This window comes from Electrophorus electricus, chromosome 6, assembly GCF_013358815.1.
Source record: "Electrophorus electricus isolate fEleEle1 chromosome 6, fEleEle1.pri, whole genome shotgun sequence".
NCBI lineage: Eukaryota > Metazoa > Chordata > Actinopteri > Gymnotiformes > Gymnotidae > Electrophorus > Electrophorus electricus.
Genome location: NC_049540.1, coordinates 6,820,272 through 6,846,339, shown reverse-complemented (window position 1 = coordinate 6,846,339; position 26,068 = coordinate 6,820,272). Strand labels below are relative to the sequence as shown.

Genomic DNA, 26,068 nt, shown 5'->3' with positions numbered 1-26,068 from the left:
ACTAAAGTAAACCCCAGAATTAACAAAAGTGCAGTAAATGTGAAAATCACAACTGGGAGAGAACCTTAGCCTAGTTAAAAAGCACCTTTTATGGATGCAACTAAAAGCCAGTCACTTGTGCCTCTAGACACTTTGCTGTTCCACCAAGTCATAACTGGGTGATTGTCCTCACAGTGGTATCTAATCAGTTTATTTGGTGAATTTAAAATGTGTGTGTGTGTCGGGGGGGGGGGGGTTCATACTTCTCTGACTATTGCCATAACTACCATGTGACTGTTGTATGCCAAGTTGTGGTAGAGTGGATACACGGATCATATACCTGGGATAAAGGCATTTTATCCTTATTTAGTATTACATTCATTTGCATAAACCTGACTTGCATTATACTAATATGTGGTTTGTGTAAGACTAACTCTTACCATTGCTATCACAATTAACTCTAATAGTCTACTAAAAGCAGGAAAAAAATGTGATCGCACTGAATTGTATCCTGGAAGTTTTTCAAGCTTCATATTGGCCTACACAGCACTACTCAACCCGTACATGACGGCGCCTCAATTAGGTGAACAGAGCATTTACTCTGAGCCATGGTGATGGCAGTACTTTGCTTCCACTAAGTGGGCGTCCTTGTATTAATAACCTATCCACTAATAAACCGCTGAATGAATGAAGCTAAATTTATATAGCGCCTTTTACGGAACCCAAGGACGCGTTACATTAAAGACTCGTTTCCCAGGAAAAGTGAGTTTCTGAAAATCGCTCTTTCGCGCCCTGTGGTTTTGTTGAAAACGTTCCAAATCCTTGAAAGAAGCTGATTGACCACAAAGGGGTATGACCACCATAGACCAAGTAACTTGCTGAAGTCATTTTACTGGGCAGTAGCTCTAGCTTGCACGTAGCAATGACTTAGTAGTATTGGTCTACTTAAGTTAACGATCTTGCTATTCGGAGGATCCAGTGACATTTGGGAGAAAAGCGTACATAGGACAAAGTCGGGTTTTAAACGTCTTTATTTATCACAGGTTGCGATAGAGGGTTTTTTTTTTTGAGCAGAGAAAAATCTTATAATACGGGCATGACAAGGTTGAGTGTCCAACGATGTAGCTATCTCATTCACGTTTTTGTAGAGATACGTATTTGAAATAGATGGTATGTTATAATCGTTTTCAGCTGACGTTTCTAAGTAAACTACCAATTTTCCAAGCGGAAAAGGGTCATGACTGAATTGCCAGATTTGGGTGTCTGAATTAAGGGGGCGTGCGTAATTTAAATTGGAACCTTGAAATATATTATATCGGCCAAGGGATCTGTCTACTTGATTAACCTAAACCTAAAGTGAAAATGACTTTGAGACGCAAGGTAGTAACAATGGCCTTGTTTCTAATAGTTCTGGTTGAAACTGTAAACGGAATTCGCCATTTAAAAGACGCGCCGGAATTGGGGCCCGATTCTAGGTTATACAAACACTCAACACAAACCACATCGGCTGTCCAAGTGCAGTGTACGGAGGACACCATGCTGATTAAAGTACGGGCCGACTTTTATGGTAATGGACATCGTGTCACTACCGATCAACTGCAACTAGGCCGTGGCAGCTCGGAGAACTGCCAGGCTCTGCGGTTAAACGACGTCGAGTACGTGATTGAAGCTGGCTTGCATGAGTGTGGCTCCGAAATATGGGTAAACCTGCCACCTCTGTCTACTGAGGCCGACTGTAGATAGGCCACACGGTTTAAAAGTACTTCTTACACTGAGCTCCAGTTTTCTGGAATGCTGTATTTTTAACGTGTATTTCCCCTTAAAACACTCCCGGCAAATCAAGACTGAAGATGACAATTTGGTCTATGCGAACACTTTGTTCTACACGCCTACGCCGACCACGCTTGGTATCGTTAGGTCAGTTGGGGCTGCCGTTCGTATTCAGTGCCACTACAAGAGGTTGGTTTCTTCTCACTTTGACATGTTTGGCGTCTCCTGAATGTGTCCGTAATCCTTGGGCTAATGTGAACTTCTCAGGAATCACTTTGTCAGTAGTAATCATCGGAAAACCACCTGGCAGCAGTCGCTTGCTTCTTCCAAGCCCTCTCCTTGGTTCTGCCTTAAACTTATGACTGGTAGGTGCAGCTCGCATTCTGCTAGACTTATTTTAACCTTATGATATGAAAAGCTTCACTGACCGCAGGTTTCTCAGATGTCAACACCATCTTATTTCACCACCTTTCCACCCGAAACTACTAGATAAACAGAAAAAAACTATCCGATTGGGCTCAGTGTAGCTTTTCTGTCCCAAAAGCAGTGTGGGGAAACGCCGCCACAGGTTGGCCAGCTGTCAGTTAATTTCACCCGACCGACTCACCGGGTAGGCTGGTAGGCTAGTCAGCGTTGTCTAGAGGACTAACGTTAGCTAACTGCGTCAAAATGATCAAGTCTATAGACTACTATTGGGCTGTGTATTATTAGCGCCATTATCAGTATCTTTATCAATCTGAGTTAATTAGGCCTACGCATGATCTTATCAATCTTGGCCACAGTGGTCGGTAGCTAACTTGATGTCAAACCGTGATCATACTTGGTACGCTTTAATCTGTGCATCTGGGTTAATTTCTGCGTGCACCGGGTTGAGTTGACAAGATCACAGATTTTCTGTTTTTCGGAACTAATGTCAGACTTGTTGCCCATTTCTAATTTAATCAATATTAGATCATTAGACGTTTCCTCGTTCCATTACCAATCCATGTACTGGAAATGTATCTATCGATATTGTAGTACCTTAGGACTAAATGCACATCTTTGGCCTTGGCATTGAAATTAAAAGTAAATAAGGACGGAAGTGCAGCTGTCGGCCAGTGATGCAGTGCAAGTTAAAGGTATCCAGTAAAAATGTACACATGTAAATTTACCAACCTTGTCACAACTGCGTTGAATGAACTTTTTCGGTCGATATTGTAATCATAGCTTTTGTATCTTATAACTTTAATAGTAACTAGTTCAGCTTTTGAAGAGAATTATCTCCCCCCTGCCATTGTCATTAGCCAGCTGTTAACTTGCTGATCATGGTTTTATAATCTTTATGTATAGCCTATTTACTTTCCTGTCCACACAAGAGTGGAGTTATCTTTAACTCAGTCCAGCTATAATCAAGTTCACTTGCATTGACCTGTTTGGGTTTATTGTGATGAGCAGATCTAGCAAATATTTTAGTTTGTTGGTCAGTGTATGATGAACAGAGCCCCAACCATCTTAATTTTGGGATTGAATATGCTTTCATTTGGCTACGTTAAACTGTTGAACATGCTGAACACTTGTGAATTTTCCTTATAGATGACTGGACGTCTGAAAGGCCCTCGTCTGTTTACCATTGGCGTAATGTTATAAACCTGGAGGCCTCAGTCCTGAGTGCTGATCCGACTCCTGTTAAACTTTTCCTGGACAGCTGTGTAGCCACACCGGGGCCCAACTCTGGATCCACATCCAAATACCCTCTCATTCACAATCATGGGTCAGGAAGTCCTGATTTCTATAACCTTCACACTGACTTCACTTATTTTAATGCAAACTACTGTCTAATCCATATAAACTATACCATGAAGAAATGCCTCTGGTTCTTGCTGCGTTGAGGCATAGAAGTCAGCAGGTGGCAGTAGTGTTGACTATTGCTCCTCAGTCCCAAGCCTGAGCAGACAACTGCCTCATCTCCTCAGTCGTCTAGCCTTTCAGGCCTGTGTCAGGGATGTTTTAGCAAATGTTAGATGGCGCACCACTGGGTTATTCTGAACATATTCAAATCCCTTTCCTACCCTTGCTGTTGCCATTAATAGTACCTCAGAAAAGGGTAATTTGCATATATAATGATCTCCCAGTCTCTTTTTTTTTTTTAACTTTTAGGAAATTTTTTTTCAGGTGTGCTGCTGAGCCCTGGTCTCCTCACTCCAGTGTATGCTTCATACCACGGAAAGAGAACCATGTGTTGCGGGTGCAAGTGGCTGTACTCCGTTTCCACAGTGATCCCTGGAATGCTGTCAGAACTGTGAGCAGATTGTGTTAAGTGACTTGGGTGGTAGTGGACAACTAGCTTTTGGATGAGAGTAAGGAGTGTTGGTGGGGGTGGGGCTTGTTTTGCATAAGTGTCACATTGTACCTTCTGTACACCTGCTGGCTTATTTTGGTGTCACTCAGCTGCTCTGTGTTGTGCAGATCTACATCTCGTGTGTTCTGAAAGTTGCTGATGCTGCTCAGGAGGAGAATTCTGTGAACAAAGCTTGTACCTACTCTGGAAACCGGTATGACTAGTGAGACTAACCATTTAGGATGATGCATTTTAATCAATCTTGTCTATTTTATCCTTCTATATTGTGTAAAATTTATCAACTACTCCACCACATGAAAGAATAATTTAGTTATTCCAGTTCAGTTGTCACTATCTACAGTACAAGGGTGCTTTTAAAATGACATGACTTGCTTCACATAAATGTAACCCATACAATGCATGTAATTTTGTAATGGAGAAACCAAGGGCACAGTAATGTAACAGTGCTGTGTGTGAAGGTCTTCACACACCTACACTGATCTGGCTGTAGCTCAGTGCAGACCAATGGACTAACACTGCTAAGCAATTGCTTAGTGCTAAAGACACTAGAGACTGGGACAGAGATTGGCATACTTGAGCATCTATCTCCCTCTAAGATCTCGTATCTGCTGTCAGCAGATGATGCAGCTCAGGCCAAAACCTGAACACTCCCTCTAAGGTGGATCTCTGCACTGCTAAGGTTTTGAGTCTCCCACTGGCTGTATGTATTATAGCTGCTGAATCTGAATTTGACTTATTTGTTTACTAACATTGAGTGCATTTTAGGTTTGTACATGGTTCTGTGGATTTGGAGCCAAGTCTTTCATTTCTCCCTTCTATTTTCTGTGCATAATTTGAAGATTTTGAACATTTTTGCAAACCGAGTTTTTTTTGCATTTTCCTTCTTTTGTACTTTTGTAGCTGGCAGAGCTTGGATGGGAAACACAAGGTGTGTGATTGCTGTGACTCTACTTGTGATGTAATCAGCCAGAGACAGCCCAACATATGGAGCCATATGTCCAGGAATTCTGTTTCATCCGGTACACATCCAGTGTCTTTCCTCCTGTACAGTAACTGCAGTGCATTTTGATACAATACTGTACCATGTCTCCTTGCATACAACAAGTTTAAATTTAAACAGCTAACTAACACTTAACAATTCCTTTCTTGTTTTCTTGTTCAGACTCTGCAAAGTCTGCTGTTGTGACTGTTGGACCAGTAATTATTCAAGACCAATTTTTCCTCATAGAAAAATAAAAACATTGAGCTAAATTGAGTGCCTTTTTGTTTTTATTGCTTATATATCATTTTATCCAAATGTGATTCTTGCTTGGTGGATTGTTTTGGAAGGCATATTGTAGCACACAAAGAGCAGATATTGCTGATTGTTATTAATCTTGAAACGATGGGATTTGCAAGGAAAGATTTTTTGCCAAGGTCAAAGTGGATTTTAAATTTTTGCACCACTAAGTAATAACCTAACATGTCTCGGACAAAACCAGACTCAAAGCTGAAGGAAAAGAACCAAAAAAGTTTCAGAATATTTAATTGTTTATGAATTATGATAAGCTTGCATGGTTGGATTTAGTATTTTTGAGGCTTAATGTTGCAAATTCATGTTTATAACCATGTAAAGCTTGCGTTGCAATAGCATGTGGGGTGTCGTATTGCCTGGAAAATGGTTGCATTTATGAACCAAATCTACAGTGCTAACGGAAGGAAATGCTGGCTGAATGTTTCCTTCCGCAGTTTCTCTTGCCCCTCACCCAAGGTCTTTCATTCCTGTTCATATTAAATGAGTAACATTTTTCTTTTCTTTTTTTTTACACATGGTGGCAATGCAGTCATGTGCCAAAATGATCATTCTTTATTGTTGAAATTTTGAGAAGTGAGGGACCACTGGTCCGTGCAGTAAAGGCATGTGATTGCTTCATTTGAACTCCCAAAGCTCTACAGATTTTCTTAGGACACTTGGTGTAGCCCACCCACCTACTCCAACCACACTCAAGCTTTCAGTTTGCTTCATTTTATGCCAGTCCTGTGTCACGTCGACATCTACAAACCAAATGTAGATCTTCACATGAGTTTCAGTTTAATATTTAGTACCAGTGTGTGTGCTTTTGCTTTTTTAAAAAACTTTTTTTCTTTTTTTTTTTAATGCCAGTATATTTTAAGGTTTCATTTTTTACTAAAGATAATATTTGAACTTCACACTGATGGGGACCTGTCAGAACGAGCATAAACTTTACAACATTCTTCTTTTAAGTAAGTTCTTTAATATTCTCTTGCGCAGGTTTCTTAGCAGTTTTTGTTTATTTAATCTTTTTCAATATGTCATTATTGTATTGACTAGAGTTTTTTGTTTGTGTACCATAAAGTAAGGGTAATTTGGATTACTTATTGAGTAATATACAAAAGTGAAAAAGTCTGGCGCTCTTGACATTGTTTCCTGTTTGCTTTACTAGTCCGTGTTAGGATGTCCCTCAGTGTGTTGGTTATCTTCCCTTTGCACTCCGTAATCATACTTCACATTCCATGAATACAACTGCCAGTTTATCCATTTTGTATTGTCCGATAATGCCACCCAATATTGGCCAACACTTTGATTGATGTTGTTTTGGTTTTGCAGTTACTTTTGCTTGTGGTTTCAACCTGGATACAGAACATCCCAGAATATTCAGGTCACCAGAGAAGGGTTTTGTCTTTGGTCACCGGGTTTGTCACTTTGGATCCAAGTAAATAGACTTATCAAATGATTAATACAAATTAGCCTAGAAATAACTTTACATTAATAGGTGATTACCTACCACTTTACACATTTAAAAGGGCTATAGCATAGCAAAAACACTTTTAATTGACTTGGTAAAATTATTCCAAAGTTTTCTTTTACATTAGAAAAAGAAAAAAATGCATTTAACAATAACCACCAAATAACTGACCCACCTAAAGATGGGAAATACTTTGGAAATTAGTCAGGAAGTTACTATATGCTTATTAACCACTGACCGCAAGTGTGAGTAAAAGCACACATTTGTTCCTGTCTTAGGAAATTCTTCTCACTTTACTTTTTCATAAAAAAGGCAGACATACTGTTATCATTTAATTTACAAAAACACTTTCTCGCTCTCTCTCTCTCTCTGCAGTGTGATGGTGACAGACCCTTTCCATGGTAATGGGACCGGTAGCATATACAGGTGCTTTTATAATGATGGCCAGTGTAAGAGTGTTCCAGTCAAAGGTGAGTAACATCCCCCGGAATTCTGGAAAAGCTGTTCCTTAATCATTTCCCGTATTTCCTACAACAATATATAATGTTCCACTGTTAATTAATTTTTGTTTTGGTTTATTCTAGCTATTAAAATAGTCATACAAGTGGTACATTAAGAAACTAAATCAATTGGTTTGCTAGTATGTAAAATGTATTTTGCCCATGCTGATTTTTAGGTTAACAAAGGTGATGGATTCATGTTACATGACTTGAGTCAGACTTGAATCATAAATTTATTGATTTCTTAAAGTTAAATTAAACAGACTAAATAAGAAGCTTTACTTGACTTGGTGTAGATCCAGAATTTTGGGGTATAGTTGTACCTTTACAGAGACACACAGGGCACATTTTGTCATACAGTATGAAACCATTATTTCTAAATCTGACACTTCTCAACATTTGCTCATGATCAGTCACATACTAGTTAATGTAAACCATCATTGCACAACCTGAGCTTAATACTGTTTATTACAAAGAACAGATGCAACGTTTGTTCTCCAGAGTTCATGGACATGACATTCAGTTTCCAATTTTAATCAGGTATTTTAAAAACCAGAAGGACTAGTATGTTTACTATTAACCATTGCATAGGCCAGCTAGTTAGTGCCAGACAAACAGATCTACACATATTAAGCACCATTTAAACACATTTTAACACTTACTGAATATTTTGTCTTTGAATACAAAATGAATGTTACATGACACAAAATGATACACAATTAATGAATTTTACCTAAGCTTCATTAGTATGCAGTATTAGGTATTAGGTATGCATTATGTAAAGACCCTTAACATTACCTTTGTTACTGAAGAAACAGTAACTTAGCACAAAATATTTGTCATTGTTTTGCCAACTAGCTAGTGTTAAAATGCAAACGTTAGACAAACGTTTGTGCAGGAAGTGGTGCTTTTCTACTGCCTAGAATGCCCTACTCTAAGATTAACCTTTAGAGTAGAGTAACACAGAGGGTATCTTACTATATCTTATTACTTACTCACAAAGGTGAGCCTTTTGTTTCTCAGTGCCTAAATTCAGTTGTGTTGGTAGGCTGAAATTTATCCAGTGTAGAACCTTGTATCCAATCAATTAGAGATTACACTTTCGCATCACATTGCATTATATTGCATGGTGGGATTACCCATAAAGGATACTTATGAATTTGCCTGAAAATCCCACCCACCAGAAAAACTTAGTATGTAGTATATTTTAGGTATTTAGGTCAGGAACAAGCAACTGATGACTTAAAAAGCTACCTAGGTAGACAGCTTTCTATGCAACACCCATGAAGACTATACTTTAATATCTTAAAAGCAGTCTTCTCTTTCCTTTAAAGTAAGACCTAGAGTACTACACTGAGTAGGATAATGCATAGAGTACAGCACAGAGAAAAGTAAAACATATAGTGAGACCTATTAGTAGATTATGGTACATTAACACAGAGTAAAAAGGCTTCACTTTCTTGTTCTCTGTTCTCTGTTTCAGTTAATCAGAACTCTGCATTTGGGCTTTCACTTGCCTGTGGTAACCATCGAGCAGTGGTGAGTTAATCAAACATTACACACAGTTATGCAGCAGCTTAACTGTGCAATTCTGAGCCATGTTGTCTGTGAGAGCATTTGAATTGTTCTCAGGTCAGCTGTGGCACTTGGGGAAAGTTCTGGGTTTTTCAGTACTAACTGTAATCTCCTCTGATCAGCAAGGCCACACTTCTGCCTCAGTTTTTTTCACTTCCTTATAGTACTCGGTGAGAAGATAAGGGTTACATCAATCCAAAATTAACTGATCTCATGCACATGGATCTAAACTTTTATTGAAACGTTTTACTGGATACCCAGAAAAGTTCATAGCACCACAGCAATAATTCTAAAACTCTGGTAATTTTTATTTTTTTTTTATGTCTCTCATACAGACACACACAGACAGAAAATGATGTCAAAACTGACAACAGAGATTTTTTTCTATCACATTACACAGCATATTCAATTACTTTACACACCAGTTAACACAGAATGATTATGACTGTGATGCAATCCTATTCCACACAAAGTGTTGTGTTGTCGGGAAGGATGAGGTACCCAGCCTTACGAACCTTCCTTTCACTGTTAGTTGAGGCAAAGGTTTTATCAGTGACGTGACCTCTATTCCTGTACAGGTACAAATAAAGCATTGAAAGAGTCCACTAAAAATATCACAGTGAACACAGAACCACCAAAAGGCGTTGTTCATCTTCTTGAAAATTAACCTACATACACTACTGAAATTTGCATCTTGTATCTGTCCTGTCCCCCTCTCTGTCTTTTCATATACATCTGTGTTTCCTCTCTTCTCTGTATCTCACTCTATCTGTCGCTCCCTCAGGTGTGTGGCCCTCATCTGCAGCAGAAATGTGAGGGCTTTAATTATCTGAATGGGATTTGTGTGGAGTTCAGTGACAATCTCAAACAATCTCATACACTGAAACCTGCTTTCCAAGGTACCTGTCAACACTCACTTATCATCATAGCCATGGATTTGTTGTAGGCCACTATTAGGAGCATGTGTATTTGGTCCCTTCCAGTAATTAACATGTATGATTTTATTATAATGAAAGAACTATGTCTTTTCTCAAATTACTTTATATATCCATTTGGAAAAAGTACATAAATTCATGCTGCCATTGCAGCTGCATGTGCATTCTGTGTTGAGGGGACAGACATATTGCAGATTTTCTCAGCATTCCCTCTACATGCTACAAAAGGGACACTATGCTAATAAAAGTTTGGTACACTAATCAAGTATTTTCAGCCAGTTGACTTTTTCCTAAGGGGCGTCAAATTTGTGATTTAAAGTCTAGCTGATACTATGCTATAAGCACCTTATAGTGAACATTGTCTATAAAAGGTAAGCCAGAAAAGACTGAAGAATCAGGGTGATATGTTCTGTTTTCAGTGTAGGTTAAGAACCTAGCAGCTGCATATAACCTATTGATGCTTTTGACAGGGATGCTAAATAGAAGAACATTACAGAAATCTAACCTGGATGTTAACATTTGAAAATGGGCAATACATGTTTAAATGTACAAGTGCTAGACTAAATGAAGGTGGAACATTAGCCGCTTACTGTGGTATCATTAACAGTAATAGCAAAGCCAGATAATACAATGTTAGATCTTTATTGCTGATTATGAATCAATGAAGTTATATCTATATAAAGCCTTTTCTTGAAACCCAAGGTCACTTTACAATTAACACACACGGCTTTTACATCCAGTCACATGCCAGTGAGAAGCAGCAGCCAATTGCACACAGTGTACTCTCAACCAGAAACCTCAGCCACCTGGGAGATGGAATCAGGTGCAGGGCGGGGTGAGAGGACAACACCCATTACAGAGCACCATCCATCACTGGGCATGCAGACACACAATCATCTATGCACACACTTAGGACAGTAGGACAACTTTCAATAGATATGCAGACACACACACACACACACACACACACACACACACACATTCTCTCTCTCTCTCTCTCTCTCTCTCTCTCTCTCTCTCTCTCTCTCTCTCACACATACTATTATTTGAGATAGTCAATTGACCTAACCTCCATGTTTTTGGACTGTAAGAGGAAATCAGAGACCCCAGAGGACACCCACACAGACAGGCAGAACATCGAAACACCACCCAGTTAGGGCCTTGATCCCAAGACCCTAGTGCTGAGAGGCAAACATGCTAGTCATCAAGCCACCATGTTGCCCAAAAGCTTCTTGGGTGCACCGTTGTGCCCAAAAGCTTCTTCACATTTAGAACATTCACACTCATTAATGTACTATTAATTTACATCTAAATTACTGTAAGATGAAAAAGATGGTGGTGTCATCTGGCAAGGTTCAGGCTAATACTGATTTGGGCATTGTCTGCATAGCAGTGAAAGTTTAGACTGTGATTTTGTATTATTTTACTAAGTAGAAGCAAATGCAAATACAAAAATTAGAAGACCCAGAACAGAGCCCTGTAGGACAACCATAGTAACATGCACAGAAAGGGATTTATGACTCTGAATAGAGACATATTGTCATCTGTTGCTAAGGTAGGAGGAGAACAATGATAAGGCATATGTTACACATATGACCAAGTAATGTATGACCCTATGACTATGGTCTTAAAACTGTATACCGTTACAGAAAAGAGGCAGTAATTAGATTACTGGTAAATTTTAAAAATACAGTTATCTCCCCCACACTCATTTTTAATGGTTCTAATTGAGTTAACAGTTCTCATGACTGTTCTCCTGTCCCTTATTGTCAATAAAACCAAAAAACTCGTTTATGTAGAGAACAAAAAGACTATTACTAGTATGAGAAAAATCACATTAAAGGGGACCCATGATGCTCATTTTAAATGTTCATAATCTCATTTTTTGGGGTCCACTAGAATATATATACATGCTTCAATGTTCAAAAACATTATTTTTCTCATACTGTATATCCCGTTGCTCCTCTGTATTTTTACCCTCTGTCTAAAATGCTATTAGAGTGCCTATGTCTTTAAGCTCTTGCACTCTGCAGACAGACACTTCACTCTTAAGCATCTGTAAACACTGGTGTATTTGAAATGTTAGAGATGCTAATCTGAGCAGAAGAATACTCAAGTATTGGAGAGAGTGGTTTTCCCTCACACAGCTATTTTTTAAGTTATTTTGTATGATTGTTGATTCATTTTCAAGATAAATTTTTCTTTTGCGTTTAGTTGATGATAAATCAGATTATTGGAGTTCAGTCATTGACGCCATTTTTTTTCCACGTTATATTCTGCAACTATTATAATGTTGTGGGATTGTAGAACAGAGAAAAGGAGTTGACAGATCAAAGCAGTTTATTCTTTAAAAAACGAAGCACATTGATTGCATCATTTATCTGATCTGAACTGGCAGAAGCTACTACTGCTGGCCGAAGAATTGTTTTAATACCCTAGGCCTGTCTGAGCTCCTCCGAATGACAGAGAATAAGCAAAATGAGCACTATTTCAAGCATCTCTGTATCTTAACATATGGTTAGAATATGCCAAGGAGTGTACATTTAAGGCATGTTTTTCTATAAACCTGTTCCAGATGTCTGCCAATAGTTTTCATAGAACACAGCCCAACTGTAAACCCTGGTGAAAGATGGGAGGATGGCACCATTGTAATCCATGTATCTTGCGATACTGAATGATTATGTATAGAGAGACGTTCTTTAGGGCAGGACAATGTAAAGATGTTATATTGCAGAATTACAATATGAACATTTCTAATCTACATAATATTGGTGATCTATTCCTTGCTGTATAAAGTGTGCATACACAGACACCCGAACACAAATGTGCACACAAAATCAGAAACAACCACTGGTAAAGGAAACAATCATTTGTGCAATATTTTGTCTAAAAGCTTTATGATTTAAGAAATAACCCACCCTTACCGATTTCAGTCTGTAATTGTAACACCTATATTTTTATGTAAGTATATATGTATTTGTATTTATGTATTAATTGGAGGGGGTATTGGACGATACCCCCTAGGTGTAGTCCCTAGGTGTTGAAATGAAACCTGTGCCACAGTTTAATACACAGAATGCTGTATTTTAATCTTTTCTTGCAAACTGGAGCAAGGGTTAGCTGCATGTATGTGTGGTAGAACTGTTAAGATATCTGTATATTTACAGGACTACAGAGATAGTAATCTGTATATATGTGTGTGTGTGTATTTCAGAATGTCATAAGATTCCGCCACTGGATGCAGTCATTCTGTTTGATGATTCCCAAAGTATCAGCAATGATGATTTCTCCAAAATGATTAATTTCATTAAGGCTATAATCAAGACCTTCCAACTCCCACGTTCACAGGTCTGTGGAGCTACATGTGTGTATGTGCTCTCGTGTGAGCGCATGTGCACATGCCTGTGTGAATTTGTATGCGTGTTCACATGATTTTGGTTTTGTGCACCTGTGCGTGCGTGTGTTTCCCTGTTTGTGTACTTATGCCAATGTACATCGATGTGTCTCTGTGTATGTGTGCTATTGTGTGTGTACAAAGTATGTGTGTACTGTGTACTCTATCATACAGATGTGTGTTCTGTGAACTGTGATACAGGTGTGTGTCTTTCCCAGGTGGCTGTGGCTAAGTTCTCCACTGAATCTTCAGCAGTTTTCCAGTTTGACAATTTTGCTCAAGATCAAGATGCAGACAACCTAATGAAAGAGGTTGACCATTCTCAGGGACAAACATACACACCTTCAGCCATTCGCTTTGTTCTGTGAGTCTATAACCCCCCCCCCCCCCCCCCCCCCCCCCCCCCCCCCCCCCCCCCCCCCCCCCCCCCCCCCCCCCCCCCCACACACACACACACATACACATGCACTCAAACGTTCACTTGCAGATACACACTTTATACTGTTAGGATGACAGACTGAATTGTAATCTCTCGGGTCTAAAACATTCCTTAATTTAAGTTGTTTCTTCATATTCCTCTTTTCCTTAAGAGAGAAAATGTTCTTGAAGGACATGGGAATGAGGAATGAATCTCAGAAGCTGCTGGTTGTGATCACAGATGGCAAGTCCAATGACCCATTAGAGAGCTTTGACACAGTCATCCCCTTGGCTGAGGCAAGAAATATCATCAGGTTCGCCATCGGGGTAAAGACACAAAACACTTTTTGTTAAGTTCTGAGTCAGTTTTGTTTAGTTCTGAGTCAGTTCTGTTTACCATTAATGCTAATCAAAGGATGCTCTTACTCTCAGCTCAGCAGCTACTAGTCTGACGGGGTGAGGGCAAGAATATGCCCAGGCTACTGTTCATTGCATGTTTTTGAACTTTTGCTAAGAATGTGAATGTGCTTCCATGAGTGTGCTTCCTGCTGAGGTCTGACTGTGTGATGTTCCGTCATCCCATGAATACACACACGGAGCCTTATCTAGCTTTGTCGTACCATTAGGGACCAAATCTTTGTAGAATCAGGCTGAGCTCAGGACAAAATTTTGTTTGTAGTGCTTTCACTTTAAAATGGTGTGATTAGTGAGCATGATGAATAAGGAGATTTCCATTGAGAATGCTTTTTTTTGTGTGTTTTCTCTTTGCTCTCTTCTGTTCCATCTCCCTCAGGTGGGTAAGGAATATTCTCATGCCGAGCTGGATCAGATAGCGTCCTCCTCTCGTTATGTGCTTGAGACAGACAGCTTTAGTGCTCTTGCCTCTATTCTGAAACAACTGAAGGAGAAGATCTTCTCTATTGAAGGTATATAGGGTTGGTTAACCTTAATCTTAACCCTAATTTTAACCCTAACCTTAACCCATAGCACAGACCTGTCAGAGAGACATTGTGGTAAAACATTGCAATTTCATACAGTTGCTCTACAGATTAAATAAAAGTCAGTTATAGAAAGAAATGCTCTTGTGTTCCAACTCTGTGTGTGTGTGTGTGTGGCAGGGCTAGATGAAGGGTACTCAAGCACCATCCAGCTGGAGCTGTCCCAGGGTGGCTTTTCTGTTGCTCTCTCAGAGGTCAGAAATGCCCCTGCTGTTAAAAGAATGTTCTAACTGGAGATACACTGAACACAATGAGAATGTGAAACATAGTATCATTGCATTCTTGATGGTGTGTGTGTGTGTGTGTAGGATGAGAGTGTGTTTGGAGCTGTAGGGGCATATTCCTGGTCAGGTGGGATGGAGAAAGTTTTGCAACTGAATGCTTCATTCATTAATACCTCAGGCCTGCAGGTGGACATGCGAGATTCCTACCTGGGTAAAATTGGGTTAGACTACAACCTGAGTAAAACGTCATTCATTCATTCATTCATTCATTCATTCATTCTTTGTCATCCATTTATCCATCCATTCATTTTCCAGGTTATTCAGTTGCTGTGGCGAAGTTGGAAAACAGCACAGTATACTTTGCAGGGGCTCCAAGATACAAGCACACAGGCCTAGTGTTGGGATTCAGTCAGAACTCCAGGCACAAGCACTGGGAGGTCTCTCATAGGGCAGATGGTTCTCAGGTAGTCAGCTACATCTCTCTCTGTTTTTTTTTTTTTTTTTGGTGTGTGTGTGTCTATTATTATACACATACAGGACCAAAATGTGTCACTATACAGAAACACAGGTAAGTTGTCCTTACAAATATGTAAGACCTCAAGTCCTGGCAACATGTTCAGGTGGTAAAAAAAAATATTAAAATAAATAAATAAATAAATATAAATATATATATATAGATAGATATATAGATATATATAGATAGTGTGTATGAGTGAGTGAAAGCGAAAGACATGCAGTAAGAGAACAGGTTTTTAGCTGTACTATTTGCAAGTGTTCCCACGTAGTTATAACTGCTGTCTCCGTCTCACGTTCTTTCCTTTGTGGTCTATCTTTCTCTGTTTGACTCTATCCTTTCTTTATTTGTCTACCTTCTTTTTGATTTTCTATCTAGCTGTTTCTTTTTTTCTTTTTCTGACCCCCACGTGCTTTGGCGGGAAGTGGTTGGTAACAAAAACTTGTGAAACACGCTCTGTAACTGTTGAGGGAAGAATTCTTTATGGCTGAGTAAAAAACTCATGATGTGAGTTGTATTAACAAACATATGTCTTTGTCTTTCTAGCTTGGCTCATATTTTGGAGCTGAGCTGTGCATGTTAAAAGATAGTGGAGGAGTAGGATTATTGGCAGTGGGGGTTCCTATGTATCACGCTCTTGGTGTGGGAGGAGAAGTCCATATCTGTTCATTAGCTGCTGGGGTGAGACACACACTCATCCTCACACACACACACACACACACACACACACACACACACAAAATATTCCCACAGAAACATGTATGCAAGCATACACACATCATACTTTACTAAAACTGTTCTATAAAAAACAATTATTAATATTGTGAATTTAATGTTGTGCATTCTTGTTGCATGTTTGCTCTTACTGTTTGATCCTGGCAGCCTCTGAACTGCTCAGATGTGTTGCGGGGCGCAGCAGGCAATGTTTTTGGTCGCTTCGGATCGTCCCTGGCAACACTAAAGGACCTCAATGGAGACAATCTTATGGAGCTAGTGGTTGGTGCACCTCATGAGGAACAAGGCAGAGGGGCAGTTTACATTTTTCTGAGCTGTCCAGGAGGCATCAGAACCAAATACAGTCAGGTGGGACACAAGCTTCTGTTCTCTGATGTTCAGTGAAACCGTTTCCTTTTAACTATTTTGTAGCCTTTTAATAAGTAATCGAGGGAGATTTTTAAAGCTATCTATTTATTTACTTATTTATTTTATATATGTATATAAATGGCAAAATAATTCCAACCCATTAACTTGGTAAGAAGCAAAGAAAAAACAAACAGAAAACAAAACAAACTTATTTGCCACTAATCTCTCATTTTTATCATCTTGTCCCTTCTTGACTTTGGTAATCGTGTGACTCACCTTTTTCAATTCCCCCAGCATTGTTCGAAGGTCCTTGCCTTAGTCCTCATTCAGTAGAGTTCCTCTATAATGGCCAGCCTATCTGAGTTCTGCTACAATGCCTGTAAAGGCATTTTACCAAGTTTTTTGTGGTAGAATTTAAACAGATAGGTGTCCTTGATTACATTTCCAGATATTAAACCCAGATACACAAACTTGGGCTTCTTTGAGATTTAGAGTACCAGTACACTTCGTACCTCAGTTGTGTGGCGTACTAGAATTCTCTGACATTAGGACAGGCCACACCTCTGCCTGCCCTGCCTGTTTGAAGTTTTGCCATTTAACCCTCAGCCTGGCTCCTGCCCATATAAACCTGGAGATGTGTTTATTCCATGCTGTAAACTAGAATTCTGGGATATGAACTTGTAGTGATAAAAATAGGTACAATAGCCACAGCAGCACATTTGTTTTAACCATCTTGATTAATTTTGACTAATTGACTAATGATTTATTTTGACCGTTTTGTTATATAATTCTAGATCTCATTGTTTATCAAGCTGTAATTTATTTCATGTTGTTTTAGATCATATGTGTTTGGAACCGCAAGATATTTTGATTTGATTATGCTTTCTACATTGCTCTGTATTTCTGCCTGAATTTTCTGAAAATCATGATACTGGGTAGGTAGTTGATGGAGTACCCGAGTTTCATGATGTTGAGTTTCTGACTTGACATCTGTCAAGAATCCTCCAGTAATGTCACAAGTTTTGGAAGTGTTATGTTAGGTTTTGGAAAATCCACAGTTATATCATCTGCAGAAAGCCCTATTATATGTTTCTCTTCTGCTGTCTGTCAGGTCATGGCTCTGTCCAGTAATTTGAGCCAGTGGCTCTATATATTTATAGCAAAAAGACAGCAACCCTGGCATGTGCCTCTATACAACTTAAAGCTACCTGTGCCTATTGATCTTTATTATAGCAATATAGAGCTTGTATACACCTGGTGAAGATGATTAAAACCCAGCCTCTTCAGAACCTCATAAAGGAAAGGAAATCTAACTACCAGCTCACCTCTGCATTGAGAGTGATCAGAGCTGCACTTAAATGTTTACTATGGGCTTGTTGTACCATGTGTAGGGTTTGTCTAAAATCTTGTGTTTGTCTACCTTTTATAAATCTTGTGGCATCTTCATGTGCCCTGAGGCATCTTGCTAAGGGTTCTGTAGCTTTCTGACCTGATCCATGAAGGGTCTCTTTTGTGAATCTCTATTTATTTTCTAGTTCTTCAGTCACAATAGCCTCCATTTGTTTTATCCCTTCTTGTGTCTTATTTGTCTGTCCCTGTCCCTAAGCTGTTTTTCTAACATTTTCGTATTTTCCCATCTTCATCTTATTCAAGTAAATTGTTGTCTAGATTGGGTTCCTTGGACCTATGGGATCTGAATCTTTTTGTACTTGTTGTGTCATTTGAATAATTTAGTATTGTATTCCATTTACCAGTTAAAACTAGTCCTGTCACTTTAGGAGCATCAATGAATGATTTGAGAAATTGATTATCAGGCAGGGTGTATACGTTAACAAGAGTGACCAGTACATTATTTGTCCATCCTTCTATTATGTATCTGTCCTCTTTGTCTCCCCCTTCTTTGATCAATTAAATGTTTACTGAATTGGTCTTCAACGTGGTCAGCTATGTTTCAGTTATTCATTTTCTTGTTTTGCCATGGTTTTCCTGGAGCATTTATGGATTATTTTTCATTTTTGTTAACATATTACTCCACTTAACTGGATTACTCAGGTCATTCACATTTAAGGATCTCAAGTTATGTGCTCTTATCATGCATGCTCCAAATGATGACTGAGTTGAAAGCCTCTAAAACCACATTCTGAACAATGACAAGAAGAGTATAACACTGAAAAATACAGGGAGGAGGAGACTCATGCCCCTCCTCTGCAGTGAACCCATTGGAGAGTCGAGGGTGAAGTCTCTCATTTCGAGAGGGCCTTGTGTTAGAGATGGCTAAAGGGTTAAGATGCTATTCCTGTTTGCCAAGCAAGTCCCCTTTGGAACTCCTGGAGTTCCATCCTCACACTCTGGCTGTGGCTGGGTCACTTTCACAGTAAGCTGGTACTCGCTGTCACGTGAGCAGCTCACAGAGTCGAGTATCTATGGGGATCCCTTCCTTGGCTGGGTCTGATGTTTTCTTTGGAAATCTCTGTTTCTGTTTGCTCTCACACTGCTTCTTTTGTGCTGCTGTATGTTCGAATCCCTGCATCCCAATGGATCTGTACACTCATGTATAGAGTTTGAAATGGAGCTCATTTTCTGTTAGGGCTTTCTTGGTCCCATTGTACTTTGCATTAGTTATGTCATGGACAAAGAAGAAAATTCTTTTGCTCAGTTAGATTTGCCTTTCTTCCAAGCTTCCTTCAGCACTATCGGATTAGCTGCTAAGAATTGCAACTGTAAGAGTTTGAGAATTTTACTGTGGAAGTGGAATACTCATATGTCATGTAATCAGTAGGGTCCAATTTCCTGAAAATGTGTTTTTCCATTATGCAGGACAATAGTGTATGAGAGTGTGTGTGTGTGTGTGTGTGTGTGTGTGTGTGTGTGTGTGTGTGTGTGTGTGTGAGAGTGTGTGAGTGTGTGTGTGTGAGAGTGTGTGTGTGTGTGTGTGTGTGAGAGTGTGTGTGTGTGTTAGAGTGTGTGTGTGTGTGTGAGAGTGTGTGTGTGAGAGTGTATGTGTGTGTGAGTACACCCTTTTTCATGATACTCTGTCACTCTGTAGAGGGTGTTGGGGGGAGCTGTGGGTGCAGAGCTGCAGTACTTTGGTTTGTCTCTCCACTCTGCTGGAGATCTGAGCTCCGACGGCCTCCCTGATGTAGTGGTGGGGTCCAGGGGAGCTGCCACGGTGCTGAGGTAAGCATGACTGTGTGTGTGTGTGTGTGTGTGGGGGGGGGGTTGTTGCTTGTAAAATGTGCATCTATAAAGTGTATGTGTGTAATTGTATGTGCATGTATTTGTATGCTTTTCTGTCTGCGAGGGCAGTGGTAGCCCTCAGTGCTTAAGGTACTTGATTAGTAATGAGAAGGTTGCTGGTTCAAGCCCCACCACTGCCAAGTTGCCACTGTTGGGCCCCTGAGCAAGGCCCTCAACCCTCAATTGCTGAAGTTGTACTCAGTCATAATTGTAAGTCGCTTTGAATAAAAGCCTCAGCTAAATGCCATAAATGAGTGGCTTTCTTTCTCTTCTCTTCTTCAAGGACTCACCCAGTCATGTGTGTATCGGTGAATATTACACTTGACCCATCAGTCATACCCCAGAACTCCTTCCATTGCGCCACCTCTCATGGCTTTAACACCCCTGTCTCCAAAGCAACTGTTTGCATCACCCTAAAAGAAGTTTCAATGGGCACCATTACTAGTGAGTTAATGAGAGCACCAGTGATCCTTATGCAAGTCCACACTGTTCCCTTTCCCACTCAACAAGATCTGTGTAGGCCAGTAAGGAGTGAGAGTGTGTGTGCGTGGGGGGAAGGGCATGGGTCAGAAAAGGATGAGTGTGTCTGTGTGTTTAGGTCAGTAAGGGATGAGGTGTATGTGTGTGGGTGGTGGTGGCGATGGGGTCAGTAATGGGTGAGTGTGTGTGTGTGTGTGTGGGACAGGAAATGGAAATGAAGATCAGTGTCGAATGTGTATAGGTCAGGAAGGTGTGTGTTGGTCAGTAAAGGGAGTGTGTGCATGTGTGTAGGTCGTTAAGTTCTGTGTTTGTGTCTTTGAGTGTGTGTGTGTGGGTCAGTGCTCCCACTGTGTGGGTACAGGTCAATAAGTGGTGTGTCTGTGTGTATCCAGGCCCCCTCCATGCTGATGTGTCCATGTCTCTGGAACTGGACACTGGGGTAACACCCCCTCGTCTCTTCTTCTCCTCCGCGTCTAGCAGGCATCAGTGGAACACCACACTCAACAGGACCTGGGACTGCAACACATTCTCCATCACCACCAGGGTCAGTGAGAATGTTATTAACTGATAGTCGCCACCATCCCTCTCTTTGTTATCATGGACTTTTGATTGTTGTGTGTGATTGTGTGGTGCTGTCTTGGCCAGGGCTCACTTGTGGAAGAGAATGCGACTACCCTGGCTAAAGAAAGGTTAAATAACAAATAAATAAAATAAATGTGTTTGTGGATTTGCATGGGTTGTGTGAGTGTGTATTTTGTCAGGTATATGTTGGGTGAGGAAGGCAGAAAGACAAGTGTGAAAAAGGTTATACATGTGTTAAGCTGAGTGTCACCCAGAGCATGGCAATCTGTTATTCTGTGCTTTGTAGAGGTGTATATCAGACTACCATGATGTGCCTCTGTCTGGAAAGCTCACTGTAATTGGAAAAGCTATAAAAAACACAGAAGGCCTGAAACCCATCCTCAGCCCTGAATGTCCCCCCGTGTTCACACACATGGTGAGTGTTGTGAGTTCACACACTGGCTTAAGTGGTGTAAGTAATGTGAGTATGTGACTGTGTATAAGCAATACAGAAAGTGACATGGTGTGTGCGTTTATTAGGTATTGCTGGAGAAGGTATGTGGGGAGAATCATGTATGTATCTCTGATCCAAACATGTCTCTCAAATTCAGCAGGTATGTTTTTATTAGGTTTTTAGTATAGTGTACATTTCTTCAATTTTATCTCTTAAAAATAAATTTTATGAAATATAAAACATATTCTCTCTCTTTCTCCCTCCCACCCTCCCTCCCAGAGATATGGTGGTGAATATTGAAGGGTTTCCTGTGGAACTGTCAGTGGTTGTAGTTAATAATGGAGAGGATTCAACAGATACAGACCTTCTGTTTCTCCACCCGTCCATTCTCTCCTTCACACATGTCACAGTGGTCAGAAGCCTTCACACGCATCATACTCCTTCACACGTGTCACACTAGTTAGAAGCCTTTGAAACTAACAAAGAGCTGTAGTGCTCAAAATGTTTAGACTTATTTTTTCACTATTCAAAACCTATTTTTGATGTGATAAAGTGCGTGCGTAATTATAAACAAATGGGTATGTGAAAGTTTTTGCGGTCTTGGATGATATGTATTTCCTCAATTCAAATCTTGAATCACAAAGTTCACATAATGAAAATGAATGGTGCACAGGGGTCTATGATGGTTAGGGTTTATGTTACTGGTGTTAACATTCAACTAAACCTTGTGGAATTCTAAATATCAATAGAGTAACTGTATTATTATGTATTACGTTTTGAGTAAATATGAAATATAAACAGTTCTTGCTAATGCTAATACTGTACCATTTTACATTGAAAATCTATTTTGAAGGTTTTAACGAACCTGTGTATGTTTTTCCTGTGTATAGGTGGAGTCCAGTGGATATGTGGGCTGTGTGTCTAATAACACAGGCCAAGTCAAAATGAGCCACACCACATGCAAACTCAGCTTCACTCTAAGGAAGAATGCTAAGGTGAGGATGTGAGATATATATATATATATATATATATATATATATATATATATATATATATATATATATATATATATATATATTAGTGCCTGACACACAGGAACTTGTTTTTATTGTGAATAAAAAAGGTTAGGAGTTGTTAAGATGTTGTCTTCTCCTGTTAAGGTTGTGTTGAATATGTCATTTGAAGTATCTGAGCCCTCAGCTCTAAGTAATCAGCTGGCTGTGAATGCATCTGTATCAAGGTTAGCATCTGGGTGGGCAAATTCACATCCAAAGAATATGCTTAGATTCACATAGACTTTACAAACAGTGCCGCATGAGCAACACCATTTTGGACATGTTGAATATGGGCGCTGGTTGGTTGACACAAATGTCATGTTCTTACAGTAAGAATGAAAATCCCACAACTCTCCATGACAACACTGTCATAGTGTATGTGCCATTTAAGAGGATTGTCAACTTCCTATTGCAAAAGTAAGTCATGAGTAATTTTGCCTTCATCAGTGTCATGTGACATACATAGTTTAATTTATTCAGTTTGAAATTGCAGGGTAACATTTATATTGTTGTGGCTGTGTGTTGTCTCACACTAATTTTCAGTAATGGCTCCACAAGATATATCAGATACCATCAAACTACGCAACTCCAACACACTTATCAGGTAGCATTTCCTTCCCTACTGATTTATGTAAGGAGTGAAAATATGACGAATTAATAAACAAGAAATGCTTATCCTCTCCCTTGGACTCTCTCTCTCAGGTGATGAATTTGGGGGAATTGTCTGTCCCTGTCAGTGTGGTGTTTGTGTTGCCAGTGGATATGCGTTCTGGTTTCTTGTGGGATGTTTCTCTTTCTGCAGTTGTGAGTTAACCTCCACTACAATGTATTTCTTAAGCTTCAGTGCACAAACTATATTGATTTTTTTGTTTTGTTTCTGGAACCCAACTAAGAGCTCATTTCTGATATTGCTATATAGTATTACACCAAATCATCTTATAAATGCATGAAAGGATCACTTTAGAATACAAATACCAAGACGAAAATCAAATTAGGCATCTGTAGTTTCACAGCTCTGTTCTGAACTCATAAATGCAGAAATGAGTATACTGCAATAGTTGTGTATGCACGTGCATGCACGTGTGTGTATGGACTGCCAGTTTAGAACTGAGTAATCCAGTCACAGGATGAAATAGAAGCAACTGTTATGACAAACACATTACCCAAGTTTCTCTAACACTTCTTCTTTTCTGTATGTCTGTCTCTACATGTATGTGTAACAGAATGGTACCGTGGCAAAGTGTGAACGGCCAGTGACGCTGAAAAACATGTCACTTTACAGTGAGGTAACACAAACTCATGGTCATACCATTCGCTTTTTTAAGTGTATCTTATCATGCCAACTCAGACAGAATGTCTCTTGACAGTATTGCAGTGGGTCCAGATGTCATCAAATTACTTGTAGTATTGACCATATAAGCCAGCCAGTTACCTTCAGCTTCTCTGGTAACATCACCCGGAAAAAGGTAGAGTCACTACTTTTCTGATATTGCCATCTACACCACTCCGCACCTTCTTTAAAAAAAGACAGCTACATTTAAATTTTTTGAACATGTCATATATTAATATGTACTTTAAACTGTGAACGTAGGTATATATAAGTGAGGATGTTGGTTTTTTTGTTTTTCATCTTGGCCAGGTGTCTGGAATGCAGATAAATGTGTTGAGTTGGGGAGTTATCAAATTTGATGAGGATCGTTACACTCAGTACCTTAACGACGACGCTCTTATGTGTTCGGTGAGATGATTACCTCATTCAGCACTTTTAGATTTAAGTATAGTAACTACAAAGTTTTGAGGAATGATTATGCCTGGAATGCCACCCTTCCTCCTCCCCTTTTAAATTGCCTAGCACCCCATGTTTCCTTTCAGCAACATCCTCTTTCTCAACATCTCCTCCCTGCTCCCTTCGCCACGGCAGCTGGCTTCTCCCACGTAGTTCACCCTGCCAATACAGTCACACAATCAACTATGTCCCACCCACTATTAAAGCCGTGGTTGGCACTCACCAAATCTTAATTATTTTGAGGTTGCTTGTGCTACACATCATCTCTTTACTTTTGCCTCTCTGTTCTTTTCAGATTGTCACAGAGGTTGAGTTACCATCACAGACTCAGACAGTTCTGATCGCTTTCCTGTCTGTGTTCTTTGGGATATTGGCATTGGTGATTGTGTTTCTTGTGCTTTATAAGGTGAGTGTTTGGCATTTTGAGTGTAGCAGTGTTCAGTCATTAATACAAAGTCATTTCAGTCCACAGGTATTAGTTACCTTACCTTATGTTGGAGGGCAGTGGTAACTCAGTAGTTGAGGTACTTGACTAGTAATCAGAAGGTTGTTAGTTCAAGCCCCACCACAGCCAAGTTGCTACTATTCGGCTCCTGAGCAAGACCCTTAACTTTCAATTGCTCAAGTTGCGTGTGGTCAGAATTGTAAGTCGCTTTGGATAAAAGTGTTAGCTAAATGCCGTAAATGTTCATAGGGATGGGCTATTCACTAATTTGTACTATTTGGGTTGACAGATTGGTTGGTTGATGTGTTTTTTGTTGTTTGTTTTGTTTTTTATTCTCACACTAACCCTAACCATAGGTTGGGTTCTTCAAATTTGCTCAACATCCTGCTCAACAGGCAGGTGTATTGGGAGCGCCCTCCAGTGGGGAAGATGGGTGTAACCTTCCAGCTGATGGGATGGCTGAGCAAGGCAAAACTTCAGTCAGCCAAAACACAAGTAGTGCGCCTGACGAATCTGGAGTAATACAAGCAGCCAGTAATCACACTGCAGAGAGCACTGATTTCAATATAAAGGAGACAGCTATCATATAGCTCATCACAAACTGTCCTGTGCTATTCCATTGCGTCTCTGCTAGTACCAGCTTCTGCAGTTAAAAACGATCAGAACCGGTGTGAATGGTTTCAGAGAACAATATGCAGCTTTGGTACAGTTAGAAAGAACACAGTTTCATTAAATAAATTCTTTTTTAAAAAATCGAGTACCTTGCTATTACTTGGACACCAGTGTGCAGTGTGCTTTCCACTCCCAGAAATTACTGTGAGAGAGCCTTCTGGAACAGACTAAACATTTACACAACACGGAAACGTCCAAATAATTAATTTTAAATACCTAGTGTAAACTATAAATGTTTGGTGCACCAAAGTCCCATTATTTTGCAATACTGTTGCATTATTATGGTGTTGGACTCCTGGTGATGAGCAGGATGTTAATTCTGTAGCACCTTTCTCTAACCCCGGAATAAATGTGACATGTCTAGAGATGAGCAACAGTTCATGAAAACAAAGGGCAACTTCTGACGAGATAGCACAGTGTTAGCCCGGGTGGCAGGCTAATAATGGACCAGGATGTGACAAGTTATGACAAATTACGCATCTGTAATAGTTTCACACAGAGTTCACCACAACATACGGGCAGATAAACTATAAATGTTACTCTTGTGCAAATAAATGCTTCCAAATAGCCATGATTGCATGAAAGAACCTCACCAGAGTTCACGTTATTCAGACAAACTGGAAAAAACTAAATACACTTATAAATTAACTCACAATAACACAAATTGTTGGTTATTTTATTATTTTCTTAACCCTCCTACTGAACTTTAACCCACCTACTGAACTTTTCTTCTGCTACATTGCTTCTGTCGTCATCAAAAACAGCAAAAATACAACAGTGCTCTTTATTGCATATGGTAAAAATTACTGGGAGATTTTTGCGTGTCTCTGTGTAATAGACATGTATATGGGGGTTAAAATTCCATTGCATGATGCCACTAAACAAAAATGCTTTCCTAAAAGCA

At 39.7% G+C, this 26,068-nt stretch overlaps 2 protein-coding genes across 4 annotated transcripts; both read left to right on the top strand.

The window, feature by feature from the left end:
• Positions 1 to 1,368: 1,368 nt before the first annotated feature.
• On the top strand, positions 1,369 to 5,323 carry LOC113573758 (zona pellucida sperm-binding protein 3-like). Its single transcript, XM_035526886.1, has 8 exons — positions 1,369 to 1,680; positions 1,823 to 1,896; positions 2,017 to 2,114; positions 3,322 to 3,499; positions 3,901 to 4,027; positions 4,195 to 4,280; positions 4,988 to 5,106; positions 5,250 to 5,323. The coding sequence occupies exons 1-8, from the start codon at positions 1,369 to 1,371 to the stop codon at positions 5,321 to 5,323; spliced, it is 1,068 nt and encodes a 355-aa protein (XP_035382779.1).
• A 786-nt stretch (positions 5,324 to 6,109) lies between these two features.
• Positions 6,110 to 25,249, top strand: LOC113573688 (integrin alpha-X-like). 3 transcript variants are annotated; one of them, XM_027004103.2, is made up of 30 exons: positions 6,110 to 6,331; positions 6,696 to 6,801; positions 7,210 to 7,304; positions 8,818 to 8,873; positions 9,694 to 9,808; positions 13,059 to 13,192; positions 13,457 to 13,602; positions 13,829 to 13,982; positions 14,449 to 14,581; positions 14,774 to 14,847; positions 14,962 to 15,088; positions 15,193 to 15,341; positions 15,938 to 16,072; positions 16,274 to 16,474; positions 19,521 to 19,651; positions 19,995 to 20,155; positions 20,584 to 20,735; positions 21,060 to 21,188; positions 21,293 to 21,366; positions 21,486 to 21,618; positions 22,097 to 22,201; positions 22,367 to 22,446; positions 22,592 to 22,678; positions 22,805 to 22,865; positions 22,964 to 23,065; positions 23,485 to 23,547; positions 23,629 to 23,727; positions 23,901 to 23,999; positions 24,343 to 24,453; positions 24,888 to 25,249. In XM_027004103.2, exons 1-30 carry the CDS (start codon positions 6,283 to 6,285, stop codon positions 25,080 to 25,082), a joined length of 3,456 nt encoding a protein of 1,151 aa, XP_026859904.2. In that variant the 5' UTR covers positions 6,110 to 6,282; the 3' UTR covers positions 25,083 to 25,249. The 3 variants fall into 3 exon arrangements, with proteins under 3 accessions (XP_026859904.2, XP_026859903.2, XP_035382663.1); XM_027004102.2 differs by having other exon boundaries at positions 24,849 to 25,249; XM_035526770.1 differs by lacking the exons at positions 6,110 to 6,331; positions 6,696 to 6,801; positions 7,210 to 7,304; positions 8,818 to 8,873 and having other exon boundaries at positions 9,694 to 9,721; positions 24,849 to 25,249.
• The last annotated feature ends 819 nt before the right edge of the window (positions 25,250 to 26,068 follow it).

Excerpts from the sequence above, each read along its gene's own strand:
- LOC113573758 (XM_035526886.1), top strand. The coding sequence starts at position 1,369 with ATGGCCTTGTTTCTAATAGTTCTGGTTGAAACTGTAAACGGAATTCGC. Across the intron at positions 3,500-3,900 it reads CCTCTCATTCACAATCATGG|GTGTGCTGCTGAGCCCTGGT; the intron begins GTCAGGAAGTCC and ends ATTTTTTTTCAG. Across the intron at positions 4,281-4,987 it reads TGTACCTACTCTGGAAACCG|CTGGCAGAGCTTGGATGGGA; the intron begins GTATGACTAGTG and ends GTACTTTTGTAG.
- LOC113573688 (XM_027004102.2), top strand. The coding sequence starts at position 6,283 with ATGGGGACCTGTCAGAACGAGCATAAACTTTACAACATTCTTCTTTTA. Across the intron at positions 21,367-21,485 it reads ATGTCTCTCAAATTCAGCAG|AGATATGGTGGTGAATATTG; the intron begins GTATGTTTTTAT and ends CCTCCCTCCCAG. Across the intron at positions 24,454-24,848 it reads TGTTTCTTGTGCTTTATAAG|GTTGGGTTCTTCAAATTTGC; the intron begins GTGAGTGTTTGG and ends CCCTAACCATAG.